This window comes from Equus caballus, chromosome 20, assembly GCF_041296265.1.
Source record: "Equus caballus isolate H_3958 breed thoroughbred chromosome 20, TB-T2T, whole genome shotgun sequence".
Classification (NCBI taxonomy): domain Eukaryota; kingdom Metazoa; phylum Chordata; class Mammalia; order Perissodactyla; family Equidae; genus Equus; species Equus caballus.
Window position 1 is genome coordinate 60,159,867 of NC_091703.1, and position 16,167 is coordinate 60,176,033.

The 16,167-nt window shown below is 35.6% G+C and overlaps 1 protein-coding gene across 13 annotated transcripts in view; it reads left to right on the plus strand.

Moving 5' to 3' along the window:
- The window catches only part of PHF3 (PHD finger protein 3), a 78,309-nt gene that overhangs the window by 45,901 nt on the left and 16,241 nt on the right, over window positions 1-16,167 (plus strand). For all 13 annotated transcript variants that reach the window (XM_023625128.2, XM_070244794.1, XM_023625133.2 and 10 more), the window contains 5 exons: window positions 2,213-4,007; window positions 9,652-9,961; window positions 11,802-11,985; window positions 15,033-15,177; window positions 15,260-15,416. In XM_023625128.2, the coding sequence (XP_023480896.1) occupies window positions 2,213-4,007; window positions 9,652-9,961; window positions 11,802-11,985; window positions 15,033-15,177; window positions 15,260-15,416 (2,591 nt within the window). The remainder of the gene's footprint in view (window positions 1-2,212; window positions 4,008-9,651; window positions 9,962-11,801; window positions 11,986-15,032; window positions 15,178-15,259; window positions 15,417-16,167) is intronic.

Consider the following 16,167-nt stretch of genomic DNA (forward strand, 5'->3'; position numbering starts at 1 on the left):
GCTGCTTAAACAGCTTTCAGCTCATCCTTATTTTAACTACCTACTCTTGTCCCTACTTTAGAATCATCTGGGGTCACCAGTTCCTAAGCCTTTTGAGGTATTAATGGTGGTGATTCTTGACAACACTGGCAGCTTAGTGTTTCTCTCTTTTCGGATCTCCAACGTTAGTTACTTCTTGATCATCTCTTGTTTAGCTTCCAAAATTGTCACTGTTTCTTCCTTCTGCTGTTCTTTCTTTTTTTTTAGATGGATGCCTTTTCTATAGCTTTAGTGGAGTTTTGAGAAGTAGATTAACTTAGATGCATATGTTTACTTTATCGTCTTTTCATCTTTTCCTCAATTTATATTTGTTAATCAGTTTTTTAAATTCAGCTATTTGGTATACGCTTGTGACCTAATGAAAAGAATAGAATGAACGTTATAGACAAGTAATGGTAGTGCGTGGCCTATACAGCCAGGCTTCAAACTAAGGCAGTTTATATTTAAAGGAGAAAATGTGACTTTATCCTTTGCTCAATAAATCAGTTACTTTTGGAAAACAATTTTTTTTTTCTTTTTAAGATTTTATTTTTTCCGTTTTCTCCCCAAAGCCCCCCGGTACATAGTTGTACATTCTTCGTTGTGGGTCCTTCTAGTTGTGGCATGTGGGACGCTGCCTCAGCGTGGTTTGATGAGCAGTGCCGTGTCCGCGCCCAGGATTCGAACCAACGAAACACTGGGCCGCCTGCAGCAGAGCGCGAGAACTTAACCACTCGGCCATGGGGCCAGTCCCTGGAAAACAATTTTTTATCTGAATACCTTCATAGTTGAATATGCTATTCGTTTGTCATTTTTAGCGGTCACTTAGGTAATGGGTGTTAAAAGTTCATTTATTTTATTTCAGGACAGATAAATAAAGTGGAGCTTTAAATTATTACAAACTGTCTTCAGAGTTTTAAAAACATCTAAATATTGATAATAAACCATTAAAATCTTAGTTATTTAAAAATGTTATATATCTGAGCATGTAATAATTTATAATCCACTAAGTGATTTTTCAAAGTTGTTGAGTACTTACCTAATGACCGAATATCGTGCCGTGTCCTGGGGTAATTAGGGTCTCTAAGATTAGGATGACCACGTAATTTATTGTTCAAACTGGGACGCTTATGAGGACATATGATACCTCCTTTAAGAGTCTCACCATTTGGTGCTAATATGACAAATTAGGAAAATGTTCTAAATATTGGCACATAATAGAGTTTTGCATTGGAAAGAAGGAGACTTTTTTCTTTAGTTGGTGTGTTCCATTTTCATACAGAGTTGATTCAGAGTTATTGGATATGCATGGGTTTGGAAATAGCTTCTTATTTTATATTTCGAGTTGTGGGTGGTTTTTCTGCTTAGTGAATTATTTAGCTCTCTTTCTTTCCAGTTTCTTTTCACTCTGTTTCTCCTTCCCCTGGAGGATGTATCTTGATAGAGAAAGGACGAAAAACTCATTATTTAATAGATTGCTTGTTAGGAGTATTGTTAAAGGTGGGAAGCTTTATTCAATTTTCATACTTTACTCATTTTTCCCATATGATGCATTTTCGTGGTTCAAATCTTTTTAATTGTTTCTTTTTTTGTTGATCTGTGTCTAGTACTCTAGTGTGTATTTCATTTCTTCTCTTAGGAATAGCTTGAATGCTAAAATGGTGATGGAAGAGAAGCACAATCACACAGGAATTAGAGTTCTTTTGAGGCCGTGCTTTGAAATTCACACAGATCCTGTTTGTGATAGGTGGTTTAGTTCAGATTTTACTGGCACCTGAATTTGTTTGGCTTTATATATTTTAAAATATTTAATGTTTAACACTGTATGACAATCTTACTTTAAGGTAGGCATTAATGTAAAGGAAGCTCATTTTGCTTATTTTACTCACAGCTTACTTATTACAGAACAGAGACTTGATGAAAACATTTCTTTCTCGTGGTAAGGTATAATATTAGTCTGAGGTTTATAGAAGTTTTTTCCCCCAACCAGAATTTATAGAACTTTGATAAATAAAAAATTTAACATATGTATGTGTACGGTCACCATCATGAGTATCTGGTCAGTCCATTTTCATTGAAATGATCAAATAAATTTTATAGCTCAGAATAAAGTGATATATTATAAATTGTATTGAAATAAAGACACATTGCAAAATAGCTAAGTTATTTCTATTTATTTTTTCCCTTGTGATAGAACAAGTAAGAAGTTTGCGACAAAGCACTATTGCCAAGCGTTCAAATGCAGCACCTTTAAATAGCACAAAAAAAGCATCTGGGAAGACTGTGTCTGCCCCTAAAGCAGGGGTGAAACAACCAGAAAGGTGTCAGATTAAAGAAGAAGTTTGTACTTCACCGAAACCTGAATACCATAAAGAGAGCAGAAGGAGCAGCCGACATATTGGACAAAGTGAAGTGGTACCAGAAGTGTCAGTGTCTTCAGGTCATTCTTCAGTGTCATCTTGTCTTGAAATGAAGGATGAAGCTGGATTAGAGTCTAAGCAGAAATGTAATAATCAGGGAGAAGCAAATGTGCCATCTCATGAATTAAATTGTCCACTCCTTTCAGAAACTTGTGTCAGTATTGAAGGAAAGAAAAATGAAGCTCTGATGGAATGTAAAATCAATACTGTTAGTACCCCATTGTTTAAGTTTTCAGATAAAGAAGAACATGAACAGAATGATTCTGTTTCAGATAAAATGGATGAGACTATCATTGAAGAAATGAGGGCAAAGGGAAAAGTTGAACAAGAGTCAAAGGAGACAGTAAAATTATCCCACGCAGATGACCAAATTATTGAGAAACCTGCATCTTGTGCTGCTGTTTCTGGTGTTGCTGCTTGTACAAGTCCAAATAAGACAGAAAAGAACCCTGTAGATTTATCTAGTTCTTTAGATGAAGTAAATGAATGTAATTTGGAATTGAAGAATAACATGGAAGTTGCTGATAAAGCTAAAAACTCCCTTCATAGACATGAAATAGAATCATTGGGTTATTGTAAAGACACAGAGTCTAATGATAAGCAGTTGGAGAACACTGAATTTAATAAATTAAACTTAGAGATGGTTAACACTAGTGCTTTTCAACCAGAAAGTAATATTTTAGAAAGTGCTATTTGTGATGCACCTGACCACAATTCAACACAGTTGAATATTGTTGAAAGTGTTAAAATGGAGTCTCATGAAACAGCAAACCTTCAGGATGATAGAAGCAGCCAGTCAAGTAGTGTTTCTTGCTTAGAGTCAAAAAACGTGAAATCCAAACATACAAAACCCGTAGTTCATTCTAAGCAAAACGTGACCACAGATACTCTGAAAAAAAGCGTGGTAGTAAAGCATGAATTAATGCATAACAAAACTAAAGTTAACGTGAAAAGTGTGAAACGAAATGCTGATGAACCAGAATCTCAGCAAAATTTTCATAGGCCAGTCAAAGTGAGAAAAAAACAAGTTGATAAGGATGCAAAGATTCAGAGTTGCAATTCTGGGGTTAAATCTGTGAAAAATCAAGCTCATTCTATATTGAAAAAAACATCACAGGATCAAAATTCAGTACAGATGCCCAAACCCTTCACTCCCTCTTTGAGTGAGAAGCCTCACGGCCACCCCGGTTGCTCTAAGGAGCCTCCTCATCCCACACCAACTGGACATTTGTTACCGTCCAGCCAGAAGCAGTGCCAGAAGCCCCCGCAGCAGCCGGCCCCAGCAGGGAAGACCAGTAGCCACGGGAAGGAAGAGCTAGAACATGCCGGTGGTGTAGAGCATTTGAAGGAGGAGGATAAATTGAAACTAAAAAAATCTGAGAAGAACCTGCAACCCCGCCAAAGAAGAAGCAGCAGAAGTGTTTCTTTGGATGAGCCACCGTTGTTCATTCCAGACAACATAGCGACCGTGAAGAGAGAAGGCTCCGAGCAGGGCTCTGCTTTGGAAAGCAAATACATGTGGACTCCCAGCAAGCAGTGTGGGTTTTGCAAAAAACCACATGGCAACAGGTGTGTGTGTGTGTGCATGTGTGATGTGTATAGCGAAGAGAAATTGCTTTTTCTAGGGTGGGGTTAGTGTGAGAACTTGTTGTAGAGAGAAATTATTTCATATACAAGGACGTTTACAGAAGCAAAACCCCTCATCAATCCTGGATAAATGATAGAAAGATGGAGCCACTGAATTTACAAATATATCATCCTAGAACATTTTAAAAGCATAGCCTGACTAGCGTCTGGTATATATGGAAGTGTTTTGTCATTGTAACCTGTTAGTGTAATTTAGTCATTGCATCTGAAAAAGAAACTTTCTGCTAATCAGAAAATTGTTACACTGCTTTGGGTCTGTAAGTTATATATTATTTTATTTGGCTTGAGAAGAACTAGTAATAAAATATGAAGGTCGTAATGGAAATTCTATTTTTCTTTTGAAGATTTTTTTTTTTTTGTAAAATGAAGCATACTATGACTTAACACTACCATTTCATCAAACTTGACCTTGGAATGAAATTTGATAACTAAAACTGTTAATTACTCAGGTGAATTGTGTATGTAACATGGAATGGAGTGAAAGTTCTTTCTTTTTTGAATGTTTTAGTGATTTGAAGGATTTCTTGTGAATTCTAATCTTTTAAGAAGTGGTTTTAGCACTCCTCTTCGGCATTCCTTTCCTTAGGATTCAGTGTTTTATATTTTATGACACTGCTGCCCCTCTGCCCCCCATGTAATTTTTGTTTGCCTGCTTTTTAAGAAAAGGAAAACGAGATGAAGTGGAGTTTGCAGCTACGAGATTATCCTGTTCAAGTGTTCAGATGGCTGTTGAACTTCCATCACCATTATTAGGATAAAGAACACTGTAACTTGCCCATTGTAATCTTCTTACTCATCAAAGTAAATGTTAGAATGACTTTTCCCAGCACTATCAGATTACATAGAAATGAAACTCTTTAGGGAGGGACAATTGAGTGAAGTATGTTGTAATAGATTATTTTGGTGTGTGGGGGGGTGGTGGTGGTTGGGGAGAGGTTGGGAGGTCTTGGGGCTATTCTGTAAAAATTAAGTTTTATGTCAAAGGATTTCTTCATTTGTGATTCAGCCTGTGGCCTATTTTTAGTGTCAGTAGTTACTTTATAACACCATATTCCATTTTTACAGATTGTGACTTGTTTGAATATAGTGCTAATTCGCCCTCACTTACGTGTTCTTCATGCTTTTTTATTTAAAACACCTTCTTCAGATATTCTAAAGTGAGCCTGATAAATTTTCAGACCTAAGAGAATTAGGGCTGGATGGTGCTAGTTTAAGTGCTCTTTTAAACCAGCCCTTTTCTCCCTGCCAGAATCTTCTAAAAATCATCACATTGGCATGTGGCCTTAGAGTGAGCGAGCTTCCGAGATGACACTTGGCCTGGAGTTGGAAGCCATGTTAAATATGTCATAATTTAGCTTTTTTATAGATAAACTTCTGTTCTGACGGCTAGGTCCTCAGGAGTTTGCCCAGGCTTTTTATGATGACAGTCACTTCACCAACATCCACAGTTATTTTCCTAAAATGAACATTGTATTAAGTCCTGCAGTTTTTTACCTAATACTGCCCTTTGGATCTACTCTATAAAACCTAAAGCTTCCTTGCCGCAGTCTGGAAGATGACTTAGAATATTAGATGTGTAGGGTTTTTAAGTTCACCCTGTGTATTGACATGAATAATATAACACTGCAAACAATCTGTTTTGGAAGCAGCCTTTCACATCACATAGCATTTCACATTACTTTATTTTGTGAATAAAGAAGCCTGAGTAGCTGATTGTGTTTTCTTTACATATTAACTAGTCTTCACTACTGCTTATATGCATTGTGCTTGTATACGCTGAGGTTGCTCAAAAAATGCACCTGTCATGCAGCATGATTTTCCTGTTTTAATCCATGTGTAAGAGTATGAATTTATTAGGAAGGCATATCTGGAAATCATTTTCATCCGTCTCTGTGGTCTCATGTGCTAGCCACACTGAAAGCTATTTGTTAATATGACATTTTCCAGCACTTGTAGCAGCTGTGCTCCTGTAGACTATTTTAACTCTTTAGCATTTTACCCATATTGCCACTGAGGTTAGCTTTCCTGTGCGTACTTCCAGTGGGAAATTAATGTTTTTTAATATAGGCTTGTTCGTGGCATGGCTAAATGTAATATTTGACCATAAGCAAGTTCCAAACATGCCCTGAAGGCAGTAGGTATTGACTCTTAACTACACGTCATGCTGGTTTTTTTGCTTCCATTCGTTTTCCTGATTCACCCTTATAACAAGTATATTCATTATTTTAAAAAGTAGACTATGTAATACTCGTTTTTGTTAAATGTGATCTTTGAACTCTTCAACATAAGTCAGTGACTTTGGAAGGAGGACGTCTTGGTTCGTTTCATATCATCTGCCTTGTAGTTTCTCATATTCCTACCTCTGCAGAAGACGTTTGTGTCTTTAGTTCGTATTACACTTTCTTGCCCAGTTATAAAAGATTAGTATATTGAATGAAATTTAACAACAAACAAACAAAAATCTCCTTAGAATGGATTTATAGCTTTTTATTCAAACAAGAAACCTTTTTCTGAGAGGGAAGTTTTCTCCTTGAATAAATGATACCAGTTTTTCTTAAGATTGTAAGAGTTTGATAAGTATTTTTCTCTGCAGATTAGATTGTTAGTGACAAAAGTGTTTCTGTGGAACAGAATCCTTTCATCTTAGAGAAGAATGAGTACAAATATGTTCACAGTAACATGGCCTGGATTGTCATGTGAAGGGAGTGGTCAGAGCTGCAGGCCCATCTCCTAACAGCTCCATTGTTAGTGGATTCGTGACATGAGTTTGCTAGGAACAGGACATCTCAATGTTGCCTCTCTGGTTTACTTTGAAGAAACTTGAAAATTTCCTAAGAATATGTTTTGGCTTATGCCAAAATGATCAGAGTTAGGATTAGAGTTTTAAATTAGTTTTTAGTTATCTTATAGTAGATCTAGTTTAGTTTGTTACCTTTATTTTAAATTTTGTGTATGAACATGTAACAGTGGGAGGACACAACATAAATTTTTCTGGACTCTTCCATTTAAGTGATTCATGCTGACTTGGTTCAATTAATTGATCAGAGCTGAATTCCACACAGCACTGATTTTTTTTTTGAATGAAAGATTTAATATCCAGGCTATAATCTTTTACTGATGTGGTTTTCCGTATTGGTAATCAGAAATTCAAGGACAGAGAAGACAATGGAGGAGTAATCTGTTAGCTATGTGATCCACCCTCCCATTCCCATTTTTAAAACCATGAAGAATAATATGAAAAGAGAAGAAAATATCTTCTCTCTTTTTGTGATAGGCCATTTTTTTTTAAGTATGGTTCGTAAAGTTCATAGTACTTCTAAGTTTTAGACCTAAAAGTAATCCATATTTACGTTTTTGGGTAATCAATTTCACTTTCAAGTCAATTATGTTTTCCCCTAGGAAATACAGAAATTATTCTTATTGATGTCATTTTTTTTTCCCTTGAAGTCTAAGAATTTTATTTAACCACATTATTTTAACATAAAATCTAAACTGTTAAGATACATCTGTAAATGGCAGTAGAGATTTGCTTTTTAGACCCTCAAGTTTGAGAAAACATTTCTAAAGTAAAACGAGACATGGTAAAGTAATAAGCTTCATGATCATAAAACTACTCTTTGGTCAAATCAAATAAAAATTTGAAATTCGTTAATATGTGCTTTACAACCTGGTATTTAGAATCGGATTTGGGGCAAAAGCATGGCCATGGTCATAGTGTGGGTTTTTAAGTAGTGTCTCACTGCAACTATCCAGCCTTGCATTGAAGATTCGTAGAGCAATTCTGAATGTGGAAATAAAGGGGAATCACCATTAGGTTTCCTTCAGTATTTCAAAGACGTTCATCTTAGATAGTTGCATTCAAGAAGTAGCAGTTCTTAGGACTTTCCAACCTGAAATAGAAGAACTTTTAAGCACCTGTATTTTTCAAACTTTTTTTTTTCTTGACTGGAAGATCTGTATAACTGAAACATGGGCCCATCTAAAATCTCCCCAAAGCTTGAAAATCCGTTTCTGTTTGCAAGCAGATATCACATTGTTTGAAGGTTTTCTTACTAGGCTTCTGAATCCAAAACTTTCTCTTTTTTTAAAAAAAAGTAAAGCATGAGAGTTCCTCCCTCCCTCCCGCCAAAATCAAATGAATCATTGGGGAGATGACGACCTGTCTGATAAAGCCAACATAGGCATTATCGTTCAGGATAAAGGATGGTAAATTGTAGACATGAGGAAGTCAAGTTTCTTTAATGCACAGCAGTAATGTGGTGCACAATAGCAAGGCACACGAGAAATAGGAGAGAGTACTGCTATTGAGGAATGAGGAATGAGGTCTGACTCTTCCAGATACCCTGTAGGGATTCAAACTCAGTCTTCTGGTTTTTATAGTTCCGACATTGAAACAGCTCTGATATATGTTAGCTATATCTCTCATCTTTCTATTGGACCACAGGTTTTTAAAAGGAGTTTTGACACTTGCTGGTGCCACTATTCTTATCAAAATCAGCACAGAGTCTTTAAATCATTAAAGAATATACTTAAATCCCCTATCTTAATCTTTCAAACACCAAAAATTACTAACCTGAAGAAGAAAAGAGGAAAATGTTAAATGTGGTTGTGAGCTTTGTAGTTTTCCTTATGATGAGTTGAAAAGTATGTAAAAAAGATAATTTATCCCTCAAATTGCCATTTATACAGCTGAGTTGCCGTTTTATTCAAAAGTAACTCAAGATATTCTAAGTTAGAAAAACAGAAGCTTTTTAGGGTCATAAATCTCATGTCCCTGGACTTCATTGGTAGTGAAATTATTTCTTAGATAAAAAAAGGGGAAAACTTTTATAAGGAGATCGGAAATTTTAAAAAAAATCAGCCTGAATGTTAATATTTTCATGTTAAGATACAATACTGATCTTTATTTGGGAAAGCAAGTTTATTATCTAAAGCACATGGTCAGTAAGTAAGTAAGTAGCAAGATTCTTCAGCTAAATCATTGAGACACCGTGAGCCATAATATTTTGAGCTCAAAGAATAGTTACATACTTAAGGTGTTAAGAAAATTTGAGAGACTCCTTTATGTTAGTTTTTGAGCTGCATTTTTGTTGCTATCTGGGTTTTTTGGTCATTTAAGAGGATTCATTAGAAAAATGGTTCTCTATTTTATGCATGATTTCAGGTAAATGTAACTTTGATGGATTGTCTGTGATCAGATTTATCACAGGTCTTACCACTTCTCAGTGGAGAAATACCGTTATTCTGTATTTTATTATTCTATTTAGTTTATAAAAGGTCAGTTGCCCTTTATTTTCATCCTTATGGAGTTGTTTGTTGTTTCTTTTTCTTCCCCAGTATTTTCTCATTCATACCAGAGGGGAAATGTTTAACTTCTTAAAACTTCCATTTTCATAGCATATTCTTTTCTTTGAAAACTTTGTCCATGTTGAACTGATAGAATGGGTAAAGATGGAAAACGTGCAAAATATCAGAAAATAAAATACGGAAAATATAATTTAGGGTCACTTTTGACATTGGTTTTTAAGACAATATATCAAGTTAAAGTTTTTTTTTTCCCCCCCAGGTTTATGGTTGGCTGTGGGAGATGTGATGACTGGTTTCATGGTGATTGTGTTGGGTTAAGTCTTTCCCAAGCACAGCAAATGGGAGAGGAAGACAAAGAATATGTGTGTGTGAAATGTTGTGCTGAAGAAGATAAAAAGACTGAAATAGTAGATCCAGATATTTTGGAAAACCAAGCTAAAGTTGAAGTCCATAGTGAAGATAAAACAATGGAACATGAGAAGCTTGGGTTATCAAAGCACACACCAACAAATGACAAAGCCAAATATGTAGATGATACAGTGAAGCACAAGGTCAAAATTTTAAAACGGGTGAGCTTCTCATTCATGCATTCTCTTGTTATTTAAGAACATATGGACTGACCATGAGACTTTGGAATTTCTCTTTAGGTTTCATTGTTCTAGTGTACATTTTCAAATTTATTTTTCCATAAAAGCAATGAGTTCTTATTTGAAATATTTTGGCAGTCGTGGTGAAGCCGGGTAATGACATCTTCAGAATATGCAGGTCTTATTTCTTACAGTCTTGTGCTATTTCTAGTCTATAGTTTGGAACTTGGATTTTCTGTGGTAGGATGTGTGTGTGATCTTGTGGTGTTAAGTATAAATTGTGCTTGTTGACAAGGTTTTCTAAAAAGCTTTTCAGTCTGTAGATATCTAGTAATCCTTAAACCATATTTGGCATTATTATTTTCAAGTGGAAGAGTTATTTTCTCTTTGTAAGGAAAAGTAATCTTAATTCTTTTGACCTTTGTCCTAGTATTTGCTTGGAACCCTCACCTCGTAATTTTTCTCTTAAAATATGAACTCTTAAAAAGTTGACAGTTTTCCCTCATCTTATATTTTTAGCTACTTCTAAAAATATTTTCCAGATACAGTTGTGTGTTGCTTAACGATGGGGATGTGTTCTGAGAAGTGTCTAGGTATAGCCTACTACACACCTAGGCTGTGTGGTATTAATCTTCTGGGACCGCAGTCATACATGTGGTTCATCGTTGACTGAAACATCATTATGAGGTGCATGACTATAGAAATTTCAAGATATTTAGTCAGTTACAAAAGAAATGTATAAAGGACACAGCACTTCGTCTGATTAAATTTTCTTTATTTTCATTGTTTCCTTTTGTATTACCTGCTATTTTTCTAATCATTGATTTGTTATTCTTAATAGATAGTGCTAGGGAGGAAACACAGTGGCAACAAATGTATGTGAATGGTCAAGTGTAATAATCCAGAAGACAACGAATGTGAATTGTAGAGTTGGAAGGAACTTTGGGAATCTTTTAGTCCAGCCATTCAGATTGAAGAGCATAAGCATGTTTTCTCCAAAATTTTCTCTATTATTTACAAACTCAGTTCTTTTAGACCCTCCTTATATGACAAATCTAGATTAAGTTCCAATTTGCCAAATCCTTGTGGCATCTGACATTTTCCGTCTGCCAAGGCTGTTTGAGTCATTTTACGTCCTCACCTTTGCTATTGCTTTGTTGATTTGATTAGCACCAAAATAGTTGATAATATAGAACTGAGAGCTCCACTGAGAACAGTTTCTAGCACGCCTTTGGAAAGCTACTATTTATCGTTAACTATTAATCATCACGTCTTGGGTACAATTTCTTGGCCATTTAGAGATATAGCTTATTGTCATTTAGCTGAGCTGTCTCCATCTTGTCTGAAAAGACATTATAAAACATTAATATTGTAAATGTTTTGAGAAACCCCTCTGTCATTCTCTGAATCAGAGCAGGAACTGAGGTTAGTCTGACTTTGTAAATGCTTGTGCTATCTGAGTGATTACGGCTTCCTTTTCTTTTTGATGATGAACTGTTGAATCTTATTTGGAACTGTTGAATCTAATTTTAGTTTGTGGAATTTGCTTTTTAAATATTACGTCATATCCTTAGATTTTATATTGAACCATTTATTAAGTTTCTCTTGTGTGCCAAACATGGTACCAGACTTAGGTATATAGCACTGATTGAAACCCTTTGAACAGTTACTGGGCTAAAGAATGGAATATGTTTGATATCACAATATGTTGTAATACTAATTAGATTTAATTTTTTTCATCCACATACTCTTGAGGCTTGCTTTATGATTAAAGATAGTTTAGTAGTTTTCATTCTAATGAATTAAATGCTGTTTTTTCCAGGAATCTGGTGAAGGCAAAAGCTCATCAGAATGTAGAGATAGTGAAATCAAAAAATGGCAGCTAGCTCCTCTTCGAAAGATGGGACAACCAGTTTTACCTCGGAGATCCTCAGAAGAAAAAAGTGAAAAAATACCAAAAGAGTCTACAACTGTTATTTGCACAGGAGAAAAAGTTTCCAAATCAGGTAGTAAGATAATTAGAAATTATTATATACTAATATATTTATTTTTTATTTTATACACTATCAATGAATATATTTAGGGAAATTTTAAAATTTTAACATTTTCGTGGCAGTATAAATAGTTTAGGTGATTGCCCTTCCTTGAGATTAACAACTCTTGCTCTGAATTCTGGGGGCGTACTAATGAACTTGATAAGGTGGGGCTCCTGCCCTCGCGTCACTTAGGTACTGATGGGAGAAGACAGGCTGAGACAAGTAGACAGGTAAGAAAATGGTATGCTATTTTACAGAATTTAGGTACTGTGAAGAAAAACTAGGATAATGGGGTAGAGAGTCAGTCGAGGAGAGTGGTGGGAGTTTGTTTGAGATAGAAGGGAGGAGGTAACTTGTGAGGTGGGTTTTGAAGGCATGTGAAGTTGTTTTGGAGGAAGGACTAAGTAGGAGGCACAGCTGGTCTGAAGGCTTTGAGGTAAAAACAAGCATGGCGTTTGAGGAGCAAGAAAGCCACTGTGGAGTGATTGGAAGGTAATACACGAGGGATAGAATGGTAGTGGCAGATGAGTTCAGAAAAATTGTGTGGGACTTTGAGGCTGCCATGGCAGAGAGTTTATGTTTCATTCTGAATGTCATGGGAAACCTTAAAAGGACTTCATACAAGGGAATGATGGGTCACTCTGCTTTCTCCTCTGGAGGTCAGACTGTAGGAGGATAGGAGAGAGGGCGGTAGACTAGTTAGGAACCTTTAACAGTATCCTAGGAAAGAAACGGTACCTTGGAACAGAGGTACAATGGAGGCAGTGAGAATTGGTCAGATTGAGATGTATTTTATAGTAGAGTTGACAGAACTTGCTGATGGATTAGATATAGGTAGGTGAAAGAAAGAGTCATAGTAGATGGTTAGACAAATGTTAGTGCTATTTAGTGAGATGAGAAAGAGAAGATTTGAGGAGGAAAATTGAAAAATGATGTTTTGGATGTTTTAACTTTGAAATGCCTATTAAACATCCAGGTAGAGATTTTTGAGTAAACCTTTGGCTGATGAGTGTGGAGCTGAGAGAAGACTTCAGAGGATGGTGTATACGTTTGGGATTTATCATGCACAGTTGTTATGTAAAATCATGGACTTAGCTATAAACGCTACAGAGAGGGTTCGCTGATGAAGAGGCAGAAGCAGAGCCCTTTGGGCACATCAGCATTTAGAATTTGGGAGAAGAGGGGGATGGCCTGTGAGGTAAGAGAACTAAGAGACCACGGTGGCCTGGAAGCCAGATGAAGTTTCAAGGAGGGAATGATCAACTCAGATGCTGTCTGGACATCTAATAAGATGAACACATTGTTAAATATGTGATTTAGTGAAAGGGCGATCATTGGTGACCTTGACTAGAATGATTTTGGTGGAGTAGTAGGGACAAAAGCCAGATGTAGTGGCTCATGGAAGAATAGAAAGTGAGGGACTGGAGATACTGATTATGGATAACTTTTTCAGGAATTTTGCTGTTAAAGGGAACAGAAATAGTGTGGTGGCTAGAGGTGGCTGTGGAGTCAAGGATTTTTTTTTAATGAAATATTATAGCATGTTTGTTAGATTAACAGGAATGATCCAGTAGAGAGAGAGGATTTGATGTAGGAGAGAGACCTGATAGTTGAAGTTCAAAGTCCGTGAAGAGACAAGAGAGGCCGGGATCCACATAGAGGAGTTGGTCATAGAAAAGGCCAGCTCATCCATTGTAACAGTAGGGAAGACTGTGGTAGGAGGCTGGATGGATGCAGGTGGGTTAGTAGATTTGGTGATGGGAAGATGTGATAGCTGACATTTTTCTGTTTTTTCAGTGAAATGAGAAGTAAGAAAATCAGTTGAGGTTGAAGTTGGGGAAGGAGTTATCGTTGGTTTGAGAAGAGAGGAGAGGAAGTATAAAATAGATACTTTGAAAGTGGAAGAGCAAATTTACTAGGAAAATTTAGTAGGATTAGGGTAGCAGATTGAGTTATCTACTTGAGATTTAAAGTGAAATCTGTCAGCACCAGTGTTTATTTTCCTCTGGTTGTCTTCAGCTATTTGTAGCTATCTGATCGAAGTTGGTTATGTGGGAAAGTGAGGCTATGACTGGTAAAAATGATAGATTTAAGAGTTGTTGAAATGATGAGATTCTAGAATAAATAAGGTATGATTGAAGGTCAGGGTAGTGGGATGTTTGGCATTGAGATTTTGGAGATGCACATGAATTAGTAATGATGGACTGAAAAATCATTTGAGAAGCTAAACACTCAGGATAACAATATCAAGCACAATTGGTTTAACACCAGAGGAGATTCATCAATTTTGTGGTACTAGTAAGGTCATTAAATTATCTGCTCACCTAATAAGTGCAGATCAGATTTTCTAAATAGTTTTTTAAAAGTTGATTAATGTGGATATTTGAAAAATAACCAGCTTTAAAAACCATTATCTAAAATGGGAAAGGGTATATACATTATATAGCTTTAGGACCACTTTTTATTAGTCACTTAATTTCTAATTAAAATTTATTTAAATTAGAATTTCCTTTTTTTAATTGAGGTATAATTGACAACATATTAGTTTCAGGTGTACAACATAATGATTTGATATCATTATGACTATATGTAGTCATGCGCTGCATCATGACGTTTTAGTCAATGACAGACCTCATATATGATGATGGTCCCAAAAGATTGGTACCATGTGGCCTAGGTGTGTAGCAGGCTATACCGTGTAGATTTGTGTAGGTACACTCTGTGGTATTTGCACAACAAAATCGCCTAATGATGCATTTCTCAGAACTTATCCCTGTCGTTAAGCGATGCATAACTATATTATGAAATGATCACCACGGTACGTCTGGTTAACAACCGTTATCGTACACAGATCAGAATTTCAATGTCAGGAATATTTCAATACGGAATATGAGTTTTGATCTTATGTCTAAATAATGATTTTTAATCAATTTTGTTTATAAACTAATAGTATGCATTAAAAAGAAAACTATCTTTTTAAAATCAGTTTAATACATTTTGATACTTATTTAAATTAGGTGCTCATGAGAGGCAAGAGATGAAAAAGAAGAAAATTGAAAAGGGAGTGCCTAATGTGCCTCCTCCTGCTTCTACGTCCAAGCCTTCTGCAGACCAGATCAGACAGAGTGTCAGACATTCCCTCAAAGACATTCTTATGAAAAGGTAACACACATTATCATTGCAGAAGGTTGAATGATGTCTGCTTCATGTATGTGAAAAATAATTCAATTATTCTAATTTTAAGACTTACAGACTCAAATTTGAAGGTACCAGAGGAAAAGGCAGCAAAAGTTGCCACAAAAATTGAAAAAGAGCTGTTCTGTTTTTTTCGGGACACAGATGCTAAATATAAGAACAAATACAGAAGTTTGATGTTCAATCTGAAAGATCCTAAAAACAATGTAAGTCTGTTTTGTTCGTGTTTATAGATGTTTATGCTTTCAGCTTTCCTGGATATATAGGGATTTAAGATTTTATACAGTAGAGCTATATTTATTTCTTGGAGCGAGACCATATAACTTACAAGTCTTTTGCTACTGAACCGAGTTATGAATTCTGCACAGTGGCGACTAGTATTATACAATGAGTTTACTAAAATATAAAATATTAAATCTGTCTCACCCTGATTTATGTGAATTTTCTTTCCTTTATGTCCCATGTTTAATCTCGTTTATAAAAAATTCATTTATATGTGTTCTTCAAAAACTCTGTTAAACCAAAATTCATAGCTCTATATTAATGCTTCTGATTTAAATGTGAAGATTGAGCTACCCTCCTTAAGAAAATTAATTATATTTTGGTAAACTATTTTACAACATTTTTCTTAAGTTGAGTATGACTTTAGTTCTAAGTATCTTTTAGCAGTGGAGTAAACATTAATTGAATCCTTTTCCTCAGATTTCTCGTTTGGGCCTTAGAGGAAATCGAAAAGCTGTGTGTTTGTGGATGCAAACTCCTTGCATATTTGCTTAAGTTTTACAAGATTTTCACATAAGTGATATCAGTTTGCCAACTTGTATGATATTTGCTGTAGTATGTGATTTGAGGTGTTTTCTTGAAGTATACTAACAGCTACTTAAGAAAATTCTGCATTGTACAATCTGCCGTGATAGTCCAGGGCATCAGTTACTTCATGGATGATATAATCTGGAA